This window comes from Anastrepha ludens, chromosome 4 (assembly GCF_028408465.1).
Source record: "Anastrepha ludens isolate Willacy chromosome 4, idAnaLude1.1, whole genome shotgun sequence".
Taxonomy (NCBI): domain Eukaryota; kingdom Metazoa; phylum Arthropoda; class Insecta; order Diptera; family Tephritidae; genus Anastrepha; species Anastrepha ludens.
Genome location: NC_071500.1, coordinates 80,274,552 through 80,300,272, shown reverse-complemented (window position 1 = coordinate 80,300,272; position 25,721 = coordinate 80,274,552). Strand labels below are relative to the sequence as shown.

Genomic DNA, 25,721 nt, shown 5'->3' with positions numbered 1-25,721 from the left:
TCGAATCACCAAATGCCTTCTGCAACATGCTAAACGTTTCCGCAGCCGAAATTTCATTCCGCAAACAAAATTTGATGACACTTCTCTGCTCAATCAAATCAGACATTGTAAAAATCGAAAAATGCACTCTTGGTCGTTTGGTAAACACAAGCGTAAATATATTACTGATAATGGCATTCACATGAAAGTTGGCCCAGATGTTATTAACAGTGCTGCCAACTCATGAAAAAAATAACTAGAGAGAAATTTGAATCCCGCGAAGTTTGACAAATAAATTCACCTTACTTTTTGCCCACAGTAGTATATGTATATATGTATTATATATATACGTATACAGAAAACAACATATTACCTTTAAATGAAAGCCACAAAATATGAAAAGTCAATACGTACATATATGAGTATAAGTGTATATGTGTAAGTCCACAAAATTGTATTCCCTTGTATGGATGTTGTTGTAAACAAAAAACAACAAATTTAATATAATTGTACTTATGCTTGGCGGCAGCACGCCCACTACTCGTATCAAAGGATTATACACCTTTTTATTATGACAAAAAACACTGGCATAGCTTACCGCTATAAATAGTAAAATATATTAAAATTGCACTTTACTATATTTCCCCAAAGTGTCACTATAAAGCTTTGTAATATAAAATTGTATTAAAAGCGTAGCGGGCATGCCAAGGAAAGTATGTCAGTTTGCACATTTCTGTCATTGACACCTTCAATACTGCCATTTTTAATATTCGTTCAAGTGCCCTTTTTAAAATTGCCAATGCCGATACACAAAAGAGGTTTAAGGCATTGCGTCTAAAGTTCGGACACAGCTACATTTTATTTAGACGGCGCAGTGTTTTAGTAAAATGTCGTAGCCATGGTAATAAACATTATATCTTTACCTTTATTCTCATCTATATATATATACGTATTGTATGGAACTATTTCAGTCCTATTGCTTTATTTGATTTAGGAACTTTATAATTTTTAACTCTTTTAAAATAACTGCCACTAAACTGTTTTAAAATCAGGCGAAATTGCGTTCTCAAGAATGAGCTTTACTGGAAAACAGGCTCTTGTTATTGATTAACTACTTCATTCTTTCATTTTTCATAATTATGGATGTATATATGTACCTGGTGTGCTTGACAGCTGAGAATAGAAAAATATGTTTCTATTCAGTACCTGATCATGTTGGTCTCCTTGCCGCGGGGATAAGGCTTAAGTGGTGGTCTGACTCCCATATCATGGGACCAACCCAACACGAACTAAGAGGGAAGATCACCGTATCGATGAAGATCCCTATGTTATTCCCGAACCCCCGTCCTCCTATTATTTCCTCTCCTTTCTCACCCCCTAATCCAGGGTGGTATTCGCCACCGTGCCCATTGGATGGTTTGCAGCCAGGGGTTCACCAAACCGGCTGTATTTCAACGGCGCCTTCCTAACACCTGGCCGCCTTAGTAATTACCTGTGGCCTTGCCACGGCATGACGCGCTGCCGTGGTGGACCGTTTGAATTCCCCTTTATTTAAATAGACCACTGCGCTCGCCTCGTCGAGCAGGTGGTCGTGCGAAAAAGATGAATACCAATAACAACTCAAGCGACAAAACTTCAACTGTAATGGGAGCAGGTTACAGTGGTCGTAATGCTACTGCCAAACACACATATAACGCTCTTCATCGCGGAGGTGCCGCTGTCCACGGACACTCGGACCACGAAAGCGTCGGGAGCACTAACACAGCCGAGGAAGAGGCTCTTCTGCGTTCTCCGGCTGGGTCCAATGGTGCTGCTTCGGATAACAAGAACAGGCCAAGGATCAAACCCGAAAAAGAGAAGCTGAAGGCCAAAGCTCAATACAGGGCTGCGGTCAAAGTTTGTGACCGATTTGCCAGAGAGGAGATAAAAAATGTTCTCAGCCTCCAATCAAAAGTATGTGATCAAAATAGTAGTGGAACTAGCCATTAAAAGGCAGCATTCTGCGGAGAACGTGGCCTCAGTGCCATCGAAGTATCAGGCACGAGATGGCTAAGCTGAAAAACGGAGACAACAAAAGACCTCCACCGTCGAAAGCAGCAGCACCGGCCAGTGAAATTGCCAAGAAGCATCTCATAGTGGCACTCACTGACCGTAGTGAACAGTTGGGGCGAATGTCGCAGGAACGGTGGAAGGTAGTGGAAATGAAGCTACTGGAAACCCTATTAACGAAATTGGACGCAGAACCAAACGCACCCATGCCAGCATTTGACGGAGCAGAGTGGTTCAGCGGCGTCAAAATTATAAAATGTAAGGATGACCCCATGCTCACATGGCTAAAGGAAGCAGTAAAAACGCTTCAAGGCCTGTGGGAGGGGGCATCACTTGAAATTGTTGATCGCAGCTGCCGCGAGTGGTAAAACCGGAAAATGCACTGCGACTACAACACACTGTACCCTCCAAACATTGCTCCTATCGACCATCATTTGTTCCGATTAGTGACACATGAGCCGGCTGATCAGCATTTTCACTACCTTGAAGGATTCCAGAAATGGATCTACCCATGTATCGTCATAAAAGGCGAAAATTCTTCTGGGGCAGAATTCGTGCACTGCCTAAATGCTAGCACCCGGTGATAGCAAGTATCTGAAAAAACTTTGAAATGTGAATATGTAATCCCTTGAATCCCCTCGACAGGCAATGGCAAACCTCCGAGAGCATTTCTGCCATGAAAAAGCTCCTCATAAAAATATCTGCCGTTCGGAGTCGGCTTAAAACTGTAGGTCCCTCCATTTGTGGTACAACATCAAGACGCACACCACAAATAAATAGGAGGAGGAGCTCGGCCAAATACCCAAAAAGGGTGTACGCGCCAATTATATATATATATATATAAAGGGGTTTTCAATAAGGGCGGATAGATGTTGAAATGGAATAAAATGGCGTTGCCTTTATAATCCCTTAAATATTGAAAGAAATAAACATTTGAACTAAAGTGATAGTCTTAGTTGTTTGGATGCCTAACATTTCCACGGAAGTACGAATAGACGAAAATTAAAATGTTAGTTATACTTATAGAAACTGCAATATGTATACTAAGTGCTGTATATGTAATAAGCACATACAATTTCGTTTATTAAGGGACAGTAGATATTGCGTTATATTCATTAGTGTTGAAGGCTATGGGCGTTTTTTAGCAAAATTATTAGGGTTTTTCCTCTTGATACATTTATAGGTTGAAGCCTACCCTTCCTCAAAAACGAAAAGTACAAATACATGCATACCATCTTGACTTTTTAACTTCCCAATATATAATATATTCCTTCGAAATACTCCCCAAACTGGAACGTATTTATACTACCGCTTGATCCAACTCTCGAAACATTTCTGGAATTCTATTTTCAATATAGCTATCAGAGCCATCTTCATGTGAATGGGATGACATTAAGGATCCAGGGTCAATGACTATCCTCACTGACGACTCAAGGCTAAATAATAACGTCGAGAATCACATCCACTGCACGCTGCAAGATTATTTTCTGCCAATAATGAGCGAAGATCGTTCCTTCAGGACAAATTGTTTCAGAAAAATGACGCCACGCCGCATACGGCCAGAGAGACCATGGCTATACTGCGAGATTTCTTCCCTAGCAACCTGATAAGCCGTTTTGATGACATCTCCCAGGTCACCAAGGCCACGCGATCTTCGCTCTATTGCATTTTTTCTGTGGGAGTACCTCAAAAGTAAAGTCTATGCAACAAACCCAGCGACCATCTCAGCACTAAAAGAAATATCCTTCGCCAAGTTATTGGTATGCCGACACCACTTCTCCTGCGGGTGGCTCGGAGTACGGAGGCCAGATTCCGAGAGTGTATCCGACGTAACAGTTAACATTTAGAGGAATAAGTAAAAGAATTTGCAATTGCGTAATAGTTATTGAAATAAACTTTTATCAACAGTAATTATTTCATAATTTAACTTGTAATTCCTAATTCTGCCATCACACGCTCTGTATAAATCCCATTTGTACCGTACCCTGGAGTTTAGCATGAGAAAAAAGGACAAGGTTACTATCGCCAAATTTCTGAAAACGACCAGGTAATCTAAACTTATCAGAGTTACTCTAAATGTACATAATTGTATCTGCGAATAGCGGATTGTCCCCGAAGCCCTTTTTTCTCTTTTACTCACGAAAAAAGTGAGTTCACTGCCGTTATCTGCGGATGTAGTTAGGCGATTTCAAAATTCATTTTATGTATATATGAAGAACCTGGGCAATCTTTTTAAGTAGGCAGTATTAAAACGAGAGAAAGATCTGTACCGATGCTGGCATCTCTGTCTTCACTGACGTCTCCAAGAAGTAATCGGAAGTCGGAGCAGGGGTTTCTCTAAATCAGCCACTTGATCTACATATTTCCTTAAAACTGCCAAATACTGCCAGCTTTTTTCAGGCAGAAGCTTTTGCGATCATACAGGAATGCAAAACCCTTAGAAAATATGGGAATGAAGGAGATATTAATCTGATAGTCAAGTCGCGATCAAGGCCTTGACGACGCCATGGTACAGATCCAAATTGATCAACTTCTGTGAAGAGGATATCAAGTCATCTCCTCATCTCCTACCAAGTCATCGTTGTTAAAGAGGCGCGTACACCCTTTTTGGGTGTTTGGCCGAGCTCCTCCTCCTATTTGTGGTGTGCGTCTTGATGTTGTTCCACAAATGGAAGGGGACCTATAGTTTCAAGCCGGGAGGCTACAGCTATTAGAAAAAAAACAATTTCTGTTATTTGATGTTCATGCACGGAGGTTCGAGCCTACAAATGTTAGTGACGCACCATCCCATTTGGCTACGGCGGCCACCATTAGGTAACAATATAGACACAAATATTCTAGAATGGTCAGAATGATAAGAGCAGTTTTTCAATGTCTGCTGGTCTGTCTCTGTGCACGATAACACGACCAGAAGTTAAGGTAAGATGTGTTTTAAACAACTGGCTATAACTCTCATTGTTTACGTATTTCTTGGTTCAGAAATTACCAGCTAACTCAAATAAAATTTTACTAAAATTTGCACGAATGTATAAAGTTCGGTCCGGACTAGTTCCTTAAAAAACTAATAGTTAACCTGATACTCAAAGTCACAATAGGTTATGCTTTTCACGAAGGGTATACTTTTCCGCTTTCTCTCTGTTAGATTCCGAAGACAGATGTCACCATGCGAAGTGGTCCATAATTGGCGAAACCATTTCAATTCTGAACCAAAAATTTGTTTCACTAGCTCATGTTTTCCCTGCAGGGCGTATACGCTACAGCGAGTGTATGTGTGTGTTCATGTGAATGCATTCAGTGTACTTTGATGTTGCATGCAATAAAATTAGCGTAATTAGATTGTAGTTTGAGTGGCGCTCTCAATGCAGCTAATAATCTGTATGCGCATACATTTGTGTGGAGATGCGCTTGTGTAATTGGTGGAGCGTTGAAGCTACCTTGTGCGCGTCTAAAAATAAGTTTCACATATAATTTTCTGTCTAGTGCCAAAATTAAGGATATCCTTGGCGAAGGCAAAGGCAGCACTGTGGTTTTCTTGTGGTCCATGAATCATTACATAAATAGTTGTTGTTAGTGGTAATGTTGCCTTATGTTATGACAAGCGAATTATGCAACTTTTACATTGCTCACAGACTTGTGAAATTAGCAGCAGCTTAAGTTTCATATTTGAATGAAAAAAATTTGTTTTTGCACGTGAGCATACACACGCATGCATTTATGTTAGTATAGATGTGTGTGAAAGCACTTTGCATTCATAATTAAAAATGAAGGTAGTGCGGCAAATTTCATATTCATACAAATCAACTATCAAAGCGAAGCAACAACAATGAGCGCTGTTGAAAATATAAAAATTAAAAAAAAACTAAGGCAAGGTATTCATTGTACAAAGAAAAGGATTATTAACAAGGAAAACAAGTTGGTGTGTGCAAAGCCACACAAACAAGTGCAGGTGGTCTTGCTGGTCCTTGTTCTTTTATTTTACTATTTTTACTATGGCTTCCTCTTTCACTTTTATTAGCAGCACATATTTATGTATGTTTGTACGTATATGTGATCCAATTTTTCATTATCTTAATTGCACACAATCAACTATTTTTTGTCCACAAAAAGTTATCAGACTTTCACATCAAAATAATTATCTTCACCGTAATCACCATGACGTCATATCAAGCATTGTATCGATTCGAAATGGTAATAAAATGAATAACAAAACAACATCTGTGTTACAACTTCTTCGCACAGCACAGCAGCGTTGGTGCATGCATGGAGGTAGGCATTTCCATTGCATTATGAAAGTGGTCAGGAAGTGTAGAGATTGAGGAAAGGTAAGGTTAACCAAGACCAGCGAGGCCGCAATTGCGGCGTCATCAAATATAATATTATTATTTGATCGATGTATGTCAAACTCAACAATTTGGCACATACGTATTGACACGTGCAGCACTGCGGTTACCGGGAGGTGTGAAGGCAGCAAACGTACAGGGTGGGCCATATAGCGTTTGCTTTTTGAACCACCTATTTTTTTGAGAATGGTAACACAAATGACATGTCAAATGTGTTCATAATTTACTTAAAGGTTTGACATTTACGAAATGGGACGCTATACGCTTGAACAAAATTGGGAAATATTGAAAACCTATTTCCAAAGTGGTGAGTCTTCTTCTTCTTTTCTGATGAAGCTCATTTTCACATCGGTGGCTACATCAATAAGCACTGTTTGGTGTGGTTTTTGGTCTGGCGGCGTTATCGGGCCAGTCTTTTGCCAATGAGCAAGGAGCCGCGGTTATAGTAAATGGCGAGCGTTACCGTAACATGCTCAACGAGTTGTTTCCAAAAATTGAAGACTATGACATGGACGACATTTGGTTTCAACAGGACGGTGCAACTTGTCACACTGCCAAAGTTACACTCGAACTTTTGGCTACCGTTTTTGAAAACCGAAAAAACAGCCGAAATTCCGATATCAATTGGCCACCTCGGAGCTGTGATTTAAGCCCGTTGGACCATTTTTTGTGGGGAGCCGTCATTAAGGACAAATGCTATGCGACCCATCCAGAGACGATTGATGCTTTAAAACACGAAATCGAAGTTGCCATTCATGAAATTGGAGCCCAAACAATCGAAAATGTGCTTAAAAATTGGGTTGATCCAATGGACTACTGAACGATATTATTTTTCATTCATAAAACACAATGTTCAATCTTCAAAATAAAAAAAAATTTTGAAAAAATATTGATTAGTTTTTTTTTCATAGCCGACTTAAAAAGCAAATTTTACATGTCCCACCCTTTATTAACTTTTACATAAACTGAAGAGAGTTTCGTGTGCGTAGGCGAGGTAAATCGAAATATATTTCCTGGCAGTTATCTATCTATTTCAGCACATATTTATATGCACACACTTAAAATTCGCAACAATCAAATCTTTATGGTCCGGTGAAAAGTTTTAAAGTCTAAAATCTTTATATTGTAGTTGAATGCAAATACTATTTGTTTTGCGTTGTTATTTTCTTACAACTAAGATTCTATAAAATGTTATACCTTCTGCTCAAATATGAACGAGACGTTATCAATAAAACGGTCCTCGGATGACATATGGCAAAAATAAATTTTTCGTTTTTTGGTAGGACTGTTATAAGCTTACATGGCAAATTTCAGCGTGATATTTCACATAGTTTGTTTTCTGTGCTACTGTAAACAAGTCAAGCTCGAGTGTGTTCTTCGAATTCTCTTTTATGACTTCAATTGTCTCAAAATGTTTTCCACGGAGCGGCAACTTGAGCTTGGGAAACAGGAAAAAGTCACATGGAGCCATATCAGGCGAATACGGTGCTTGCGGAACGATATTAACATTATTTTTGTTCAAATAAACGTGAACAAGACGTGATGTGTGAGTTGGTGCATTATCGTAATGCAAGAACCATGACTTGTTGTCCCAAAATTCCTTTCTTTTAAGACGAATGTTCTCGCGCAAACGCTTTAAAACGTCTAAATAATATTCAGCGTTAACCGATTTTGCGATTTGTGCAATTTTCAAGCACAATTTCCTTTACTTTTCCGATGTTTTCGTCGTTTACTGATGTTGCTGGACGACGTTCATGAGGCAAGTTTTCAACCGATGTACGGCCCTCTTTGAACGATTTGTACCACTGGAAAACACGTGCACGCGATAGAGCAGAGTCCCCATAGGTTGTCTGCAACATTTTTAAGGCGTCTGACATGAGATACCTTCAGATACTCTTAACAACAAAAAGAAACAATTGCATTTTTGTTTGCTCACTTCTCCTTTCCTTTCTAAGAGAAATATCGCTATTCTTTCGGATAGGCAAGCTGCAATCTAGGCACTGGATTCTGCTAAAACAACCTCTAAACTGGTGGAACAAAGTAGGAGTAGACTTACCACCCTGAGCGAAAACCATAACGTTATCTTAATCTGGGTCACAGGGCATCGGAACATTGAAGGTAACGAAAAAGCAGATGACCTGGTAAGAGGAGATCTGCCATGAATAACGTTCTTGCAGAATCGGTATTCACACCACTGGGTGCAATCAAGAAAAGATGGGAGACCAGACGTTATTCAAAATTAGCAAAACATTATGACCCACCTACAACCTCAAACAATCGTCAACATTGACAAACATGAAACAACGGGATGCCTGGAGACTCAAGACAGTCTTAACGGGCTTTTGGCCTGTCGGGTAGAAATCAGCCAAAATGGGCATCCCTTACAGTCCATACTGCCACAGTTGTAAACAACCAGAGAAAAAGGAAACGATTTTCAATTTCCATTATGAATGCTCTGCCTTATAGAAGGTGAGAATGTCAACTCTGGGCAACCATCAACCAAAGAACCATCCCCTTGTATTCTTTGCTGTTCGCTCCTCAAAATAAGACGAGCAATATAAGGATGCTATGATCGGTCCGCTTCTACAAGGTATGTAGTAGAGAGCTAACTAGATACTAATTCTCTAAACTATCACAAAGTCCTTGGTCATACTAGATTTTCTTTTTGTCGCACCATGAATCAAAATCAAGCAAATGTTGAAAATTGTTTCAAATTTTGGATACTAGCTCATCAACCTGAAGGAGGTTTCAAACTTTAGGATGTAATCTTCTCGAACTACAAATCCGCTTAAACTTCTCCCAAATTCCAATGGTAGATACTCTTAACAGTACCGTCCGATTTACCTCAAATGCGACGATCGTAACTTGAACATATTTATTTTAGGTCCGTAAACTATTCGAATGTGATTATCAAATATAAATAATTCTTTAGAAAGTCTGAATAATTCCTTAGAAACCATCTTTACTATTATATTGAATAATATTTTTTTGAACTCTAAGTCGAGATCTAAGATGCAAGGATGGACTATCCATATACACATATGACCATTAAAATAGGTACGCTGCCTTTATCTATAGATTTCATTGTACGGCTCGGAAAAATTTAGGGCTATTATTGAAATCTCGCACTTTTTACAAATACGAAAGTTTTGAGTGGACGGGGTGTATGAAAAATTAGTATAACAATTTCGGAGCGATGAAACAAAAATAAATTTATTTGGAAATGATGCTGGGCGTAATTTCAGAAGCCCTAAATGACTCGAGTTCTCATCGCGGTTCACAAAAAAAAAAAAACAGTCCAATACGGTGGCCGCAACATAATGATTTGGGAATGCTTCTCTTATTGTGTATGTAGTAGGACATATTCACCTTATCACCAATAAAATGGACACATTTATTTACAACGAATTACTTCAGGAAATGATACTACCATTTGCTGAGGAGAATATGCCACTTCGGTGGATTTTTAAGCAGGATAATGAGCCAATTAATATTAAATGAATTTAATAATGTTAAAGTTATGGATTGGCCAAGCCAGTCACCGCCCCATTGAAAGAAGGGGAGATTCAAGGGAACGAACAGCGAAAGACATATTCAAATATTTAGCTTGAAAACGAATAGGTTTGTAATTAAATTAATATCAAAACCAGTTCTTAGACTAGTACAAAATTTAGCAGCCCAATTTCATTGCCATGAGCTGTGTACATTTGTTGCTACAAAAGCTGCAAGAGTAATGGTTATACTTTCTGGAAAATCAATTTTCACAACCAGAAGTTCAATCTGTAAAAAGTTAATAAAGTATTGTACCGAACCATACGAAACGCCCTTAATCAAGCCACCACAACCAATAGCTTTTATTCAAAGTGCATTTCTCATGTACGTACGCAAAAGCATCGGCTTTTCGTGCTTACAACAACTCTACAAAGAAATTAGCTTTTTCCATCGAAAAGTCCAAATTTCAAGCTACGAATTAAAATTGAAAAAGGTGTGGTACATTTTATAGTTGGTAACAGATGTTGAATTCTTTTAGCTCTGCAGCTTTTCACCAAATTGATGTTACGTATACGCCTGGGTAGACTAGTTATTCCTATTCACATGTATGTGAGAAATTGTTCCAGTGAGAACAGTGAGAAATAAGTCAGAAAGCTACTGGAGACTGAAAAATCCATATAATAGTGTACTGGAAAATAGTCCAATCTCTCCGTGAGTTTGCAATCTCTTTTCAACGAACAACGACGCTTCTGTGCATAACAAGGCTTGCTACAGCAAAGTAATGCTCAGTAGGAGGTTGCTGCTGACAGCGGTTGCAGGAAATTTGAACAGAGTTCTAGCTGTGCCGCTTGCCAGTAATGAAAAGCAAAAAAGCGACATTGGAAATTTAGGTTAAGTGGGCGAAGGGTTACAAACGAAAACATTTTGTTGGAAGAAGCTTCATATGCATAACAATAAATATTTGCTTAAGGGAGCATCTAACATATTATGTGTTGAAACTAACATTGAAATTGGTGTAGTATGACAGATACAACTAAAAAGTGGGTGTATTGAAAACTCTTGTTAACCATTTTACCATCATGTCAATTTCGTATGTTGAGAGTGTTGGCATGTATGTATGTAACGGCAAGTACCAGTTGAAAATTCACAACAATAAACTTGCAAAGCTGCTCAGTTTTAGTGCAACGCCAGCAGCTGTTCTCAATAGTATGTTGTTAAATGGATATTGAGTAGCTTTAGCTCGGTATAGTCTAAACGGATTAATGATGGACACTAATTGGATAGCAATTTCAACACACCGAATACATACATATATGGTCACATTAAGAAGGTAGCAGACGTATGGAGATACGATAAGCTATGAAAGCTAATAAATTGGTGTGCATATGCATACAAATACACATACATGCACTTAAATATATTTGCATAAATATGCGGTAAGGGTATGTGGCGCACTGCTAAAGACTTGTGTTCGCAGCTCACTAATTTTTGTTTTTGTTTTTTATTCTACGGTTGAGTAGCTTCAATTACGTGTGCTCATGTTTCCTTCAACGGAGTTATAATATAATTGAGTTGCAAATTTTAGTAACTTTTATTCACTCAATTATCACTGATTCTATTAACACTTTTAGAGAATATTTTGCACTTTTATGCTGTAAAATCACAATTGGTCTGCATTTTTGCCATTTGAGAGGAAGGAAGTTTTAATGAGAATTCACCAAGTGACACAAAATAATTATTACTTAAAATTCTCTCTTGCTTGCGTATTCAAGTTCAGATTTATTTTTCTGAAATACGCGTTAGGCATTAAAACCGATTCTATCGTCTTTTGATAAAAATTTGGTAATAACTATCAACAGAGTAGTTCGCATGTAAAAGCCGAGCGATATTTGTACATTCAAATGCTCTCAGCTCAAATTCTCAAAGAAGGACCTTTGAAATTAAAAGACACAAATTTGTATACTTTTTTTTTATATGAATTCGATAAATAATGCCTATCGCCAAGGTTTTGCTGTGCATAACACTTCCGAGTGGACTATTTTTGAATCACAGTTATTACAACTCAGTGCATATTCTTACATATCCTTGGAAAAAATAAGGACCAATGGTACGCCCTAGGCCAATATCCGCAGCAAACAGTGATCTTAGGAGCACCTAATGAATAAACAGTCATCATAAATTTCATCGCTCTATTATTAGAAGGCCATTACGCACTGCGACCAGAGCTGATCTATTGTGAAAGATCGCTCTAAAACTGGTGTTTAATTTTACAGCTTCACCAGATGAATGAAGCTCAAACTATAATTTAACATTGCTAAGCCCACTTTCTGCTGAAATCTGTGAAAACTAAGCAAAACAATAACCGAATTGTGAAAGGAGAAACCATGGAATCTGCTTTAGGACAATGTGCTAACTCCTTTCGCATTACCCTTCATTTTACCTCCTACCATAATATTGGGGGCCGCATATAGCTTTGCAGAAAAAACAGAACACGCCCTGAATATTTTGAAAGAAGAAAACTTCCAGTATTGCTTCTAGCAATTGAATATTGTAGGAGTAGAGGTATATGAAAAGTGATAATAAGTAAATATATATGTACGAAATCGAAATAAAATAATTTACAGCATCGGTCTTAATAATTCGCCAATGCCATATTTTTTCATGCCTGCGGGTGGTTTGACATTGTCCGAATGGCGACCGCTCATAGAAAAAACTTTTTCTATATTTTGGTGTTCCACGGAGATTCGAACGTACGTCTTCCGAAAGGTAGTCGCGCACCAACCCATTTGGGTACGGCGGAACCTTTTTATACATCACCTTAAATCTGATACCTGGGACTCAGTAACGTGCCCGTCTTATTGTTTATAGCGAATGATGTTGCAGGAAAAATATGATTTTATTATTATTTTTTTAAAACAGCAGTATAATATTATATAATACTAATGTGAACGACATATCGTCCCCTTAGTATAACAATAGCCTATGTGCTCATAGGCTATTATTTTTTTATTGAATTTTTGGATTCTCCATCGTCGATTTTATATGTGGTCAAAATTTTGTCGAATTCTAGTTCCACAAAGTGGGTCAAAACGTCAGTCAAAAAATAATAAATATTTACAGACATAACGAGATTTGAGTGAGAGCTACTTTTGACAAAAAGTTTGAAATTCATTTTCTCAAAACATCAAAAAATTTATAGGCTATTTTAATACTAAGGGGACGATATATGCTTATAGTAACGCATTTCTCTTTTAAGTCGACTTAGGCAGTTATGGAAATATTTTTACAAGTAAGACATGCCTCTCTGAGCACAGCCCAACCAAGCGGAAAGCAAAAGTCAACATAGGAAAACTTAAAATTTAATTGGGCAAAATACGAAATAATGACTTGAGTGAAAAGAAATAAGAACAAAAAAAAAATGGTGAGACCAGAGCAACTTCTCAGCACTTTTAAACGTGCCAAAGTGCGAAGTCAACGGAAGTTCTCTACTACATAACCGCACTTGTACACAAGCTATTTTTTATGAGTGTCTATGTATAGTAATTGTTGCGCTATTTAATGTCAAAATATGTCAGAGTACAAAAATAAGTACCTCAAAGCCAACAACACTAACAATACACAAGTAGGAATATATTGTACGACTATCAACCAACTTCAAATAACTTAACGACCATATGGGCTAAAGAGCAAAAGAGAGTAATAGCAAAAGTGGCAGTTGTGACAGCCAACAACAAACAATCGCACATATAATCATACCAGTAATATGTGCACCGTGAGAACACAATAACAACACCCACACTAAAAAACAAAAATGAAGAGTGTATGCCAGTATTGTTGCACACCTCATCAAGTACTACTAAGAAAGAGAACTACAATAGCAACAGTGATAGTAAGTAACGAGGGCAACCGCATGAGGCTATGTACGCTTGAAAGTATGTAACCAAAGAAGGGCAACTGTAAAAGAAAGCATTTGGTTGTGGTTGAATGAAGTTGAGACAAATACCAACAATAATATTTTATTATTTATTCATATTATGTTTGTTTTTGGCTATTTGTATTTATTTATTGTAGTTATATTAGAGAATTGCCATAATTTACAAATGTAAGCATGTTGTCCTAAGCCATTGTCATTTCCTTAAAGTTTCCAATTTTATTGCATATATATATACAGGGTGGGCCATATAGCGTTTGCTTTTTGAACCACCTATTTTTTTGAGAATGGTAACACAAATCATATGTCAAATGTGTTCATAATTTACTTAAAGGTTTGACATTCACGAAATGGGACGCTATACGCTTGAACAAAATTGGGAAATATTGAAAACCTATTTCCAAAGTGGTGAGTCTTCTTCTTCTTTTCTGATTTTTACATCGGTGGCTACGTCAATAAGCAAAATTGTCGAATGTTGGGCTCAGAAAATCCACACGTTACTGTAGAGAAGCAAATTCATCTCCAACGAATCACTGTTTGGTGCGCTTTATGGTCTGACGGCATCATCGGGCCATTTTTTTCGAAAATGAGCGAGGAGCTGCGGTTACAGTAAATGGCGAGCGTTACCGTGACATGCTCAACGAGTTGTTCCCAAAAATTGAAGAGGATGACATGGACGACATTTGGTTTCAACAGGACGATGCAACTTGTCACACTGCTAAAGTTACACTCGAACTTTTGGCTACCGTTTTTGAAAACCGAATAATCAGCCGAAATTCCGATATCAATTGGCCGCCCCTGTGCTGTGATTTAAGCCCGTTGGACTATTTTTTTAGGGGAGCCGTTAAGGACAAATGCTATGCGAACCATCCAGAGACGATTGACGCTTTAAAACACGAAATCGAAGTTGCCATTCATGAAATTGGAGTCCAAACAATCGAAAATGTGCTTAAAAATTGGGTTGATCGAATGGCCTACTGTAAAGCCAGTCGTAGCGATATTATTTTTCATTCATAAAACACAATGTTCAATCTTCAAAATAAAAAAAAAGTTTGAAAAAATATTGATTAGTTTTTTTTATAGCCGATTCAAAAAGCAAATTTTACATGGCCCACCCTATATATAATTGGCGCGTACTCCCTATTTTGGGGGTTCGGCCGAGCTCCTCCTCCTCTTTGTGGCATGCGTCTTGATGTTGTTCCACAAATGGACAGACCTACAGCTTCAAGCCGACTCCGAACGGCAGATATTTGTTATGAGGAGCTTTTTCATGGCAGAAATACACTCGGAGGTTTATCATTGCCTGCCAAGGGGCGACCGCTATTAGAAAAAACTCTTTCTTCATTTTGGTCTTTCACTGAGATTCGAACCTACGTTCTCTCTGAATTCCGAATAGTAGTCACGCACCAACCATTTGGCTATGCCGAAATTTTATTACCGCAGATTAAAAAAACATTTGCTTGCCACGTGGGCCCAAACTAAGGTAAAATGATGAAAAGTTAAGATAAGTTTCATATTTGTTAGCACTTCAAATAGTAATGCTTATACAGATTAGCAATTTATTTTACCACCTTAAGTTCGACCTTGACTATTTGTTTATTTTGCTTCTATTAATACGCCTTCTAGCTCTTTATTCTGCATAATATCTCATCCAGACCCAGGTAATTTAAGAAATCTAAGATGACACTAGGCTGGGCTGAGCGTATGTGCCGCTCTTTCTCAACACACTGAGATACTTACTTCTGCTTCTCGTTATGGCATCGAGCTCGAGATGAAAGTACGACTAATCGGCAAGCGTCATCAGATCGAATCCCGAATGATAAACAAAAAACAGATGACTTCGCAGTCGGCAGTAACTAGGGAGAATACCTGAGAACATTCTTAGATTCTGTGATTTGTCAGAAGCTGTTATGAGGCTTGTATCGAAAATGTGGCTGTAAATATTAAAATATTTCGAAAGTAATAAAATATTATAATACCGAGCAGAAAAATATCAGTGCGGTTCTAAAGACTTTGTCGTCTTTACTAGTTCGTAATTTCTCTTATTTTCCACAAAACTTTGTAAAAAAGAATTGCCAATTAAAGTAAGGTAAATATAAATAAATAAATCAATAATTGATAACCAGTAAGCGTTGTTATGTTTTTTCACAAACCCAGTTTAAGATATAAAAAAGTTCCAAAGTGCTTAAAATCAGTCACTCCGCAAGGGAACCTTCTTTCAATGTATAGTAGAGCTTATAAATAAATATTTTAATTTAAATATAAAGCAAAGAAGTTATCTTGAGGGAAGGCTGCACATAAGTTACTCTTATGAGATATATCAACGATATTAAATATGGCCGAAATCGGGCGATTATTTCTCATACAACGAACCTTTCCAAATATTATATTAGATATTTCGATAATTAGAAAATAAAAATTGCCAAAATTTGATAATTGGTGTGACTTCGGAGTTGTTGTTAGGGCTGTGGTGAAATTTTGAAAAATGGTTTGAGTTTGTAAATTTTGGAATTTTCAACGCATATTTAGTTTAAGTCACTTAGTAAATAAAAATTGTTAATATGATCGAAATAGATTCTCCTCCAAAGTACCTCCCTTGTCCTGTAGTAAAGATTTGTACATATTTTCATTTAAGGATAAACAAAACGAGCTCCTAGTTAAGACTTTCGAAAAGGCATTTTTATTCTAATCCACCGAAGTCTGCAAACTAACAAATACTTCTTGTTCAGATATTCGATAGCAAAAAAATATTGATATCAATAAGGCTAACACAGTTGAAAATAAACATGTGATTGTCCGACCTCATTTTCGTACCTTGCTTGCTATGGCTAATTTATGATAAACTCTTAGTCAGAAACTTTGCACCTTATAGAACGAGCCCGGGAATGGTTTAATTATTTAAGTGATATCGTCCTTTTCGTTGAACAACTAGGTTGGCCATCAGCTATTGATATTTCAAACATAAACAAAGAAAAACCCGTTTATGCTAATTCAAACTCGCTTCACTAATTTTGTCTACTCCCTTACTTAATTTTTACTCGTTTTTCTTAAGGAAATACAAATTTTTACAAAAAGAAGCTAATTCGTATTTTTGCTATATCTATTTCATTTTTGGTCGGCCAAACACCTAACAGAAGTGTACGCCAATTATTATTATTTTTTTTTTGTTTTTTTTTTTTTTCATTTTTGGTAAGCTTCAAAACTTTCGCTTTATATTACACTGGGGAACAGTCATTTTGCGGCAGGGTTGGTTTAAGTCAATTCTGTGTGAGACTAGTGTGCTGAATACTAGAAAAATTTTAGATTTCTCAAATTGACTCTAGTTTTTGAGATAAAGACTATTATCTATTTCACTGAAAAAAAAAACAGTATTAAAATACCAATATGCACTAAAAAAATATTTTTATTAATATATTTCATTAAAAATTATACAAAAACAAAAATATATGTATATTTGCAGTTAACTTAAATAATTTAAAAACATTACAAAAAAGTGTTTCTGTTGGCTTTTCTGTTATGGTTTTGCTTAGGACAATCCCTTAATAAGGTCCAGCAGTAGTCCGCCATCATGTGGCAGTCCCATCGACCTTGGTACCTTTCTTCCATTATTTTTATATACTGGTGGACCTGTTCTCCCTGTTCCTCACTATAATCGCCCAAGTTTTTCGGGAATTTGTCCAAATGGCTATGAAGAAAATGCAATTTAATGCTCATATTAGCTCCTAAACTGCAGAAATTTCGAAGCATTTCATCAACTAGTTTTTGGTAATCTGGTGCCTTATGATTCCCCAAAAAATTTTTGACTACTAAGACAAAGCTTAGCCATGCTTTAGATTCAATTTGTGACATATGGTTTATAAATTCAATGTCTTTTATAAGAGTACGGATCTGTATTTAGTATACCCACCTTGCTGACCTAATAAAAAATTCACCATCTTTAACTCCACACATACTGACCATTGATGTTGTGCGTATGAAATCTTTTCTAAAACAATTTTAATATTTTGCTATTCTTCTTTTAGTTTCGTTGAATGACCAATTAGAACCGAAGCAAATTTATTTCCATTGTGCAGCAATACACATTTCAGACTTCTTTTTGAGCTATCTATAAAAAGTCTCCAATGTTCAGGATTATATTCAGGATGTCCCATACAATTTAATAGACCAGAAACATTGTTACAAAATACAAGCTTGTATTCTTCTTGAAAGAAAGGAAGAAGTTCTTGCTCTCTGGTCCTAAAGAATGTAATTGTAACGCCAGGTTGAAGACATTGTTTTTCTTTTAGTCTTGAAGCAAGAATTTCGGCAGATTTTTTGATAAATTTAAATCACGAACCAAGTCGCTAAGCTCTGCTTGCGAAAATCCTTGTTTCATACAACTACTTTCTTCGAACTCCCTTTCACTGCTGCTTGCTTGATTGTCAGAATTCTCTAACATTTCAATGTCATTACAGTTAGCAGAAGATGGTCCTGTAAACACAGGAATTGGTAAATTGTCACTGTGCAATACTGGGGGTCTAACTGATTTAATATTAGGATAAAACCAATTCCGTTTCTTAAAACGGTTTGTACCCTTCACTTTTACTGCACAGAAATAACAGTCATTAAAATGATTCGTTGGCTTATTCCACATCATCGGTACTCCGAATTGAAGCCCTTTACGTCCTCCTTGGCTCCAGTATCGCAAAGATTCTACACAAGACTTACACACAATATTGGGCACCCAATATTTATTCTTTTGTACACACTTTATCTCAAAGAATGATTGGTAGGTTGTTTTCACAAACTCTGTGATCTGTTTTCTTTGCTTTTGCGAACAAAATTTGCCATATATATAACAAAAACTGTTGCAATCGTTAACATAAGGTTTTCGTGACGAACTCATATTTTCGAGACAACAATTTCTTTAAAACTGAAAAATTACACTAACTGATAACTTCTGAGTCTAACAGCAAATAAGTGAAAGTGTTGTACCTAAATATGCAAACAGATAACGAAACCGTAGTTAGGTTTAATCAAATTAGTGCAACTGTAGGAGGGAACTTTAAATTTTTTTAGTAATTTTTAATTTTGCGTTTATCTCAAGAACCAGAGTCAATTCAAAAAACGTAATTTCATACTCAATATATATAATACAAGTGCTAATGAAAACCATTAACAAAATTATTGCCGCAGATTTTTTTTTTTTTTTTTGTTGCCCTGTGTTATGTATTTTACACTGTTTCTGTTTTAAACTTCATCATTAGATTTGTCAAATGCAGTGGTTGTTAAATAGATTTTTTCAAACTAAAGATGGGCATATGCTTTGGCTTGTTATGCTAAGAACGGGCAAGTTGTTTTCGTCGTTATGCATTTTGCTTTTTCTTAGATTTAGCTTTGTTTCATTTGCGACAATAAAGGCATCTGAAAAGCTACTATGCAACTAGTCAATTTAAAAAAAAAGTCGGCATTTGAATAAATTACTTGCTAGCAAACAGTGCAAAAGTTATAAATATCGCTTGATCGCACATTCGTTAAAAATGATCAATCCATGGGATGAGGTACGGTCTCTTTTTTAGATTTTAGCAGCTGTACGGTACCGTACGGATAATAACGCTAAGGGCTCAAGTTTGTGATGATTCAGCTCAAACTCGACAAAATACAGGCATGTAAGTGCATACATAGGGTGGGCCATGTAAAATTTGCTTTTTAAATCGGCTATAAAAAAAAAAACCAATCAATATTTTTTCAAACTTTTCTGTTTATTTTGAAGATTGAACATTGTCATTTATGAATGAAAAATAATATCGTTCAAATGACTGCCACGACTGGCTTTACAGTAGGCCATTTGATCAACCCAATTTTTAAGCACATTTTCGATTGTTTGGGCTCCAATTTCATGAATGGCAACTTCGATTTCGTGTTTTAAAGCATCAATCGTCTCTGGATGTTTCGCATAGCATTTGTCCCTAACGGCTCCCCTCAAAAAATAGTCCAACGGGCTTAAATCACAGCTCCGAGGCGGCCAATTGATATCGGAATTTCGGCTGTTTTTTCGGTTTTCAAAAACGGTAGCCAAAAGTTCGAGTGCAAGTTTAGCAGTGTGACAAGTTGCATCGTCCTGTTGAAACCAAATGTCGTCCATGTCATCCTCTTCAATTTTTGGGAACAACTCGTTGAGCATGTCACGGTAACGCTCGCCATTTACTGTAACCGCGGCTCCTCGCTCATTTTCGAAAAAAATGGCCCGATGATGCCGCCAGACCAAAAAGCGCACCAAACAGTGACTCGTTGTGGATGCATTTGCTTCTCTACAGTAACGTGTGGATTTTCTGAGCCCCAAATCCGCCAATTTTGTTTATTGACGTAGCCACCGATGTGAAAATGAGCTTCATCAGAACAGATGATTTTTCGGTAAAAATGCTTTTTTTCAAATTTCTCACAGTTTGGGTAGAAGACTCACCACTTTGGAAATAGGTTTTCAATATTTCCCCATTTTGTTCAAGCGTATAGCGTCCCACTTCGTAAATGTCAAACCTTTAAGTAAAATATGAACACATTTGACGTGTCATTTGTGTTACCATTCTCAAAAAAAAATAGGTGGTTCAAAAAGCAAACGCTATATGGCCCACCCTGTATGACATGAGAAGGAGTAGAGCGGGTTATACAATCGCACACTGGACTTTTAAATAAATAGTAGCATAATACGGCGTGATAATTTTTAAATGTTTGGTAGTAGAAATTTTCAGGTAGAACTAATTTGCATCCAAGAATGCAAGAGAAGGTAAATTTGGGCTAACAAAAAAATAACTTTTTTCGGTCGTATGACTGTTTAACGATGGACTTCAAAAGTACTACTTTCGCCAGGTTTTCACAATTAACTTGAGTAAAGCGTTTGGCAATAAATTGGTTTTTTTTCATAAAAATCGATTCATTAGAAAAATATATGATGTCTTAATTTTACTTTCTGCTCCACCTCAGTCCCTAAGTGGCTATTATCATGCTGAAGAAATATCCTATACTTCTACCTTCGGTTTCGGTTCTCTGCAGTTGAATAGGCATCATAAGATCAAACACTGTCAAATAACTTTTGGTTGTTTGCTTGATAAACAAATAAAATAAAAATGATACTGATGAAAAACGTATAGGTAACTCACACCTTATTTGTTGTAAAGTATTCTATATTTTATAATATTTTGCGAAAATGACAAAACAGAGTATGCAGATATTTTATTTATTTTGTTTTCTTTCTCAACATTAATTATATTAAACTCGAAAAAGTGTCCACTAATTTCGCTGCATTGCAAAGTGAAAGAAACAACATACAGAGAATACACGCCGCAGCTTAAATGATACAGTTCAAAAAGAGTAAGTATTTCTTTCAAATCTTTCAAATTCTATGGCATTTAGTCCTTTTTGGGCATCCTTTATTATCAATTGCAACATGAAGCTTACGTGGCACGGAGTTAACCAATTTTTTTGTGTATTCTGGTCGAATTTTGTTCTACTCTTCAAGTATTGCCTTTTTAAGATCAGATTTTCTTATTTTTGTCTTCCAAACCGACCACAAATTTTTGATGACGTTCCAACAATGGGGACATTTATATAAGTTAAGCAGTAATAACTGCTGGTCACCCACGTAAAAGGTTCTGCTTTCTGATGCCCTCCATCTAGTGAATATGACGAGCATACAACCTTACAGCATTACCAAAAGCTGTTAGGCAAGTGAGCACCGAACGCTGTGAGAGCGATCACATACTACTTTACATCCCAGCAGTTGTAAATCAAGTGCGAACCAATTGCCGTGACAGCAATCAGTTGATAACAACAGCAAAGACATCATTCGCATAAACCTAATTGTTCGAAAACAAGCGTGGGTGAACTAATGCGAAAGCGATCATTTAGCAGCAAACGACTCCAATACAAGTTTGATTGAATAATTGTGAGAGCAAACAGAGCAGCTAACAGCGAGATGTGACAGAGAGCGACCGCTAGGCAGATCACTCCGGTTGTAAAAAGAAAAATAATAATATATTTTAAGAGATCTTTGTAAAACCGCTTTAATTTAATAAAGTTTATATTTCAAAAAATAATTGTGTTGAATAAAACTTATAATTTATATAAGCATTATATTAAACATGGTTGTATTATTTGTGACTTGTGCTTAGGGTCGTTATCTTGATAAAAGCAAAAGTTATCTTTGTAATTTTCTATCCCTTTGAACTAAATTTTCTTCCAAAAGTTTTAAATAAACATATTTGTTCATTTTTTTTCGATAAAGGTCAAATTTATAACTCCATTTGCTGGCATGTATGTCCAACCCATAACAATGGGGGTTGAGGTTGAGGTTGAGGTTGTAGGTACGTTATTTTTTAACTTCATTCTATTTTTCAAATTAACGGACAGCTTCATAAAATTGATAATTTCCAGCATAATAATTTTTAATAGAACTTGACTAAAAATTGTGTCATAATTAAGTTTATCGCAATTGCTTTCAAGTGTTGTCGAGTCTTTAAATTTGTCAGTAATAATTACAGTAATAAATTTTTCACAACTTAAAATCTTCACTTGAATCTTGTTTCACACCGGTGTTTGTATATGTATAAGTATTGCATCTATATGAAGCTCACCCAGGTGCATGTCGAAATACTAAATTATCCATCTAATGATAAATACACAAGTACGTATATGTACGTAGTTAGACTGCGTGCCAAAACAGCTACACACTCGGGGTATTTTATGCACTAACAACTTCCTTTTTATATGACCTTCTCTACATACAAGCACACTTTTTTGCAACCAATACCATCGCTTCACTCCTTCTCATCCTATATTCATACAGCTTTTCACTGACTTTTTCCGTTTGCATGATTTATTGCATTTGCTTTATTAATGACATTTTCATTGCCATTTTACTACGATGAAAAACTACAAGGGATATGTACTGGAGTGTCATAGTCGAATTGGAAATGGAATTGGAATTGAATGCCTCGAGTGTCGATAGAATTCGTTTTGTTCGCAATATCGCGTGTGCACGCTTATATCATACATAGTATTTTGTATGCAACTGGAGGAGTTTGCATGAATCGTACGTGTACTGGCAAATACGTATTTATGTTCAAATGAACGAAAATATATCAGTCAGAGAAAATCGATTGCACCTACAAATTTTGAGCAGTTTTCATAGTTATTGTTCCATTTTGTTTTTGGTTTTGACTGCGCATTATTTTTGTGTGTAAAAATTACCTAACTAAAACTATATAACAAATATTCTTACGAGTATAAGCACGCTTCAAACTTTATATAAAAATTAGAAATACCCAAATTTGTTTTTATATGGAAAAAATGCACGGCATATTTTTTGCAACCTCAAACTTGCACTTTATTACACTAAAATTTAATAAATTATAAAATTGTATACCCAATTTTTTTGAAGAAATCATATTATACATATTTAAAAACCGTGCAATTGTTACAAAAATTTTATAGAAATTGTCGAATTTTATCATAAGTTTCTATATTTGGATTTATATGGTTTTGCTCGGAACTCTTCTATGAAAATTATAAACATCCTGAAAAAAAATAAAAATTGTCAGAACGCTAAGATGCTATAGTTTCGTCGTGAGTTGAGCGTGAGCTAAGGATATCGTGCCGCTTCTAACCAAATCTAACAATGCTCGAAATCACCCTTGGTTTAACAGCTACATAAAAGGTCTTATTGCCAAGCGCTACAAAGTGCATCCTAAATAGAAGTGGTTCAAGTGTGTAAACACCAGTAATAAAATATATTTAAGATTCATAGAATAGAAGCCACTAGAGCCATTAAACAACCGAAGCTTAAATACTATGAGTGTCAGTTAAGCACGGCGATGTATTCCAAAAAAACTTGGAAATGTATTCGTGAAATTGGCATTGGCAATAAATGCAATTATGTTTATGAACATAATACAAATGTTAATGAATTGAATAAGAAATGTGTACAAATGACCGATTATAATATGATGGTAACGCATGTCATGAAAGGTATAGTGAGTGTAGGTATGGTATGATACCTGTTTTACTCAGTGTCAAATTCAATGCTATAGGTCTGAAAGGTATTCATCCTAAATTCTACACTTCTTCTTCTACCAAAAACTCTACCATATGTTACTTATGTCAAAAAGGACCTGCAATAATAGGTTGCCCTTAAATTCAAACAAATCACAATGCATTGTTATTTACAAAAAATATTTCAACTTGACGACTGCAATGAAGTGAAACTGAACAATTCTATTACAAAGTTTGTGGACACTGCGAAGAACCTAGGAATAATTTTTAATATAAATCTGGCTTGGAATAACCATATCTATAGTGCAATAGGCGGTGTCTATGGTATGCTTCGATCATTGTAGGCCACACACCACTTTATATTAGTGAAAATTCAACGGGTTTTAGCAAAAACGTTCTTAATACTAACGCTACTATATAGAATTGAATTGTGTGCCTTTACAAAAAAAAACCCGAGAGCTACGTTTATTGCTTAAAACGCGACGAGCACTTATCCGCTTTTTCCAAACTAATATTTTCCATACGATTTCTTGACTTGCTGAAGTAAAAATGTTTAACACTTCCCCACAAAGTCATTACTTCTCAGGAGTCCAAATACCTTATGGATTTGCTAAATTCTCTCGATCTCTTAACTTACATAGTATGAAATACAGTTACCTAGTAACAGAACGTCAATTCTTTGTTCTTGCCGTCTGTGTTTGGAACCTCCTACCATTGCAAATAAAAATAATTAGAAGCACACCGCGCTTTAGAAGTTAACTGATACAGCATATGACCACCATTGGAACCATTGAGAACCCTATGTGCCTGTCTTGCTTGGAGGAGGCGAATAGCACTGAACACTTTCTCTGTGAGTGTCTTGCCTTTGCTAGAACGAGACTACGAGTTTTGGGTTTCGATGTCGTGATAATGAGTAACATTCGTTCTCTAAAACTAGAAGATATTTACAGATTTGCTAAAGAATCTGTAAAATTCTCATCTTTGTCGCTGTCTCCATTTTTTCATTTCTTTCTCTGATGCTTTTCTCCTTTCCTCCTTGACTATCTACCCTCTTTCCAGAACTCCAAATACAATGGGCTTTTCAGCCTGAGTATTTTAAGAGCCACCAAATCTATTGGTGCTCTTTGGCTCGGCCTATTCAAATTTCAATTTGAGATACACTGCTCTGATGCCAGTAGTTGCTAATATTCTTCTTCTTCCCTTTTCTCTTCTTTGCTCTTTCTATACCTTCACAATTTCACCATTTTTTATATTTTATATTCTACTGAGTTCCTCCGCTAACTTCATATATATTACCTTTATGTGTACTTATACTATGTTACTATTTGCGTCTGGTTGTGTGTTTAATAAACAATTAAATAAAAGAATAAATAAATAAATAAATAAATTCTATGCTATGCTTGGTTTCATTCGACGGAATATTTCGGAGCATACACATTAAAATTGCATTGCACCTCTTTCATACCTTCTCAGCTTGAGTATGCCACTATTATTTGGTGGACTTATCATCAATTATCAATAAAATTGTTTCAGAATTCAAAAGGTTTTTCTTAAGTATGCTTCTTTTATATCTCAAACCACTAGAAGATCTGTTCCGTCCTTAACTTTTGTATATGGCATTATGAAGGGAGATTTTGACTGGGCTGCCTTCTGGAAAAAATAAACATTAATATTTGAAGAAGAGAACTTCGAAATTTCTACTCTTTTTATGAAAGTAATAACAAAACCAATTATGCCCGAACGCGCCAATTTCTCGGGCTCTTAATGAGTTTAACCAGACCTAATCCTTTATCGAAGGAAGAATGTCTGATTATATTTTTATTAACCTTCTCAAATCTAGTAAATATTTAATTTGTGTTAGTAGTCTGTTAGAATTTGTTGTTCATAGACTTTAAATAAACAAG

The 25,721-nt window shown here is 36.3% G+C and overlaps 1 protein-coding gene across 1 annotated transcript; it reads left to right on the top strand.

Moving 5' to 3' along the window:
* The first annotated feature begins 2,024 nt into the window (after positions 1-2,024).
* Positions 2,025-2,396, top strand: LOC128861885 (uncharacterized). Its single transcript, XM_054100261.1, has one exon. The coding sequence runs from the start codon at positions 2,025-2,027 to the stop codon at positions 2,394-2,396; it is 372 nt and encodes a 123-aa protein (XP_053956236.1).
* Positions 2,397-25,721: the final 23,325 nt, after the last annotated feature.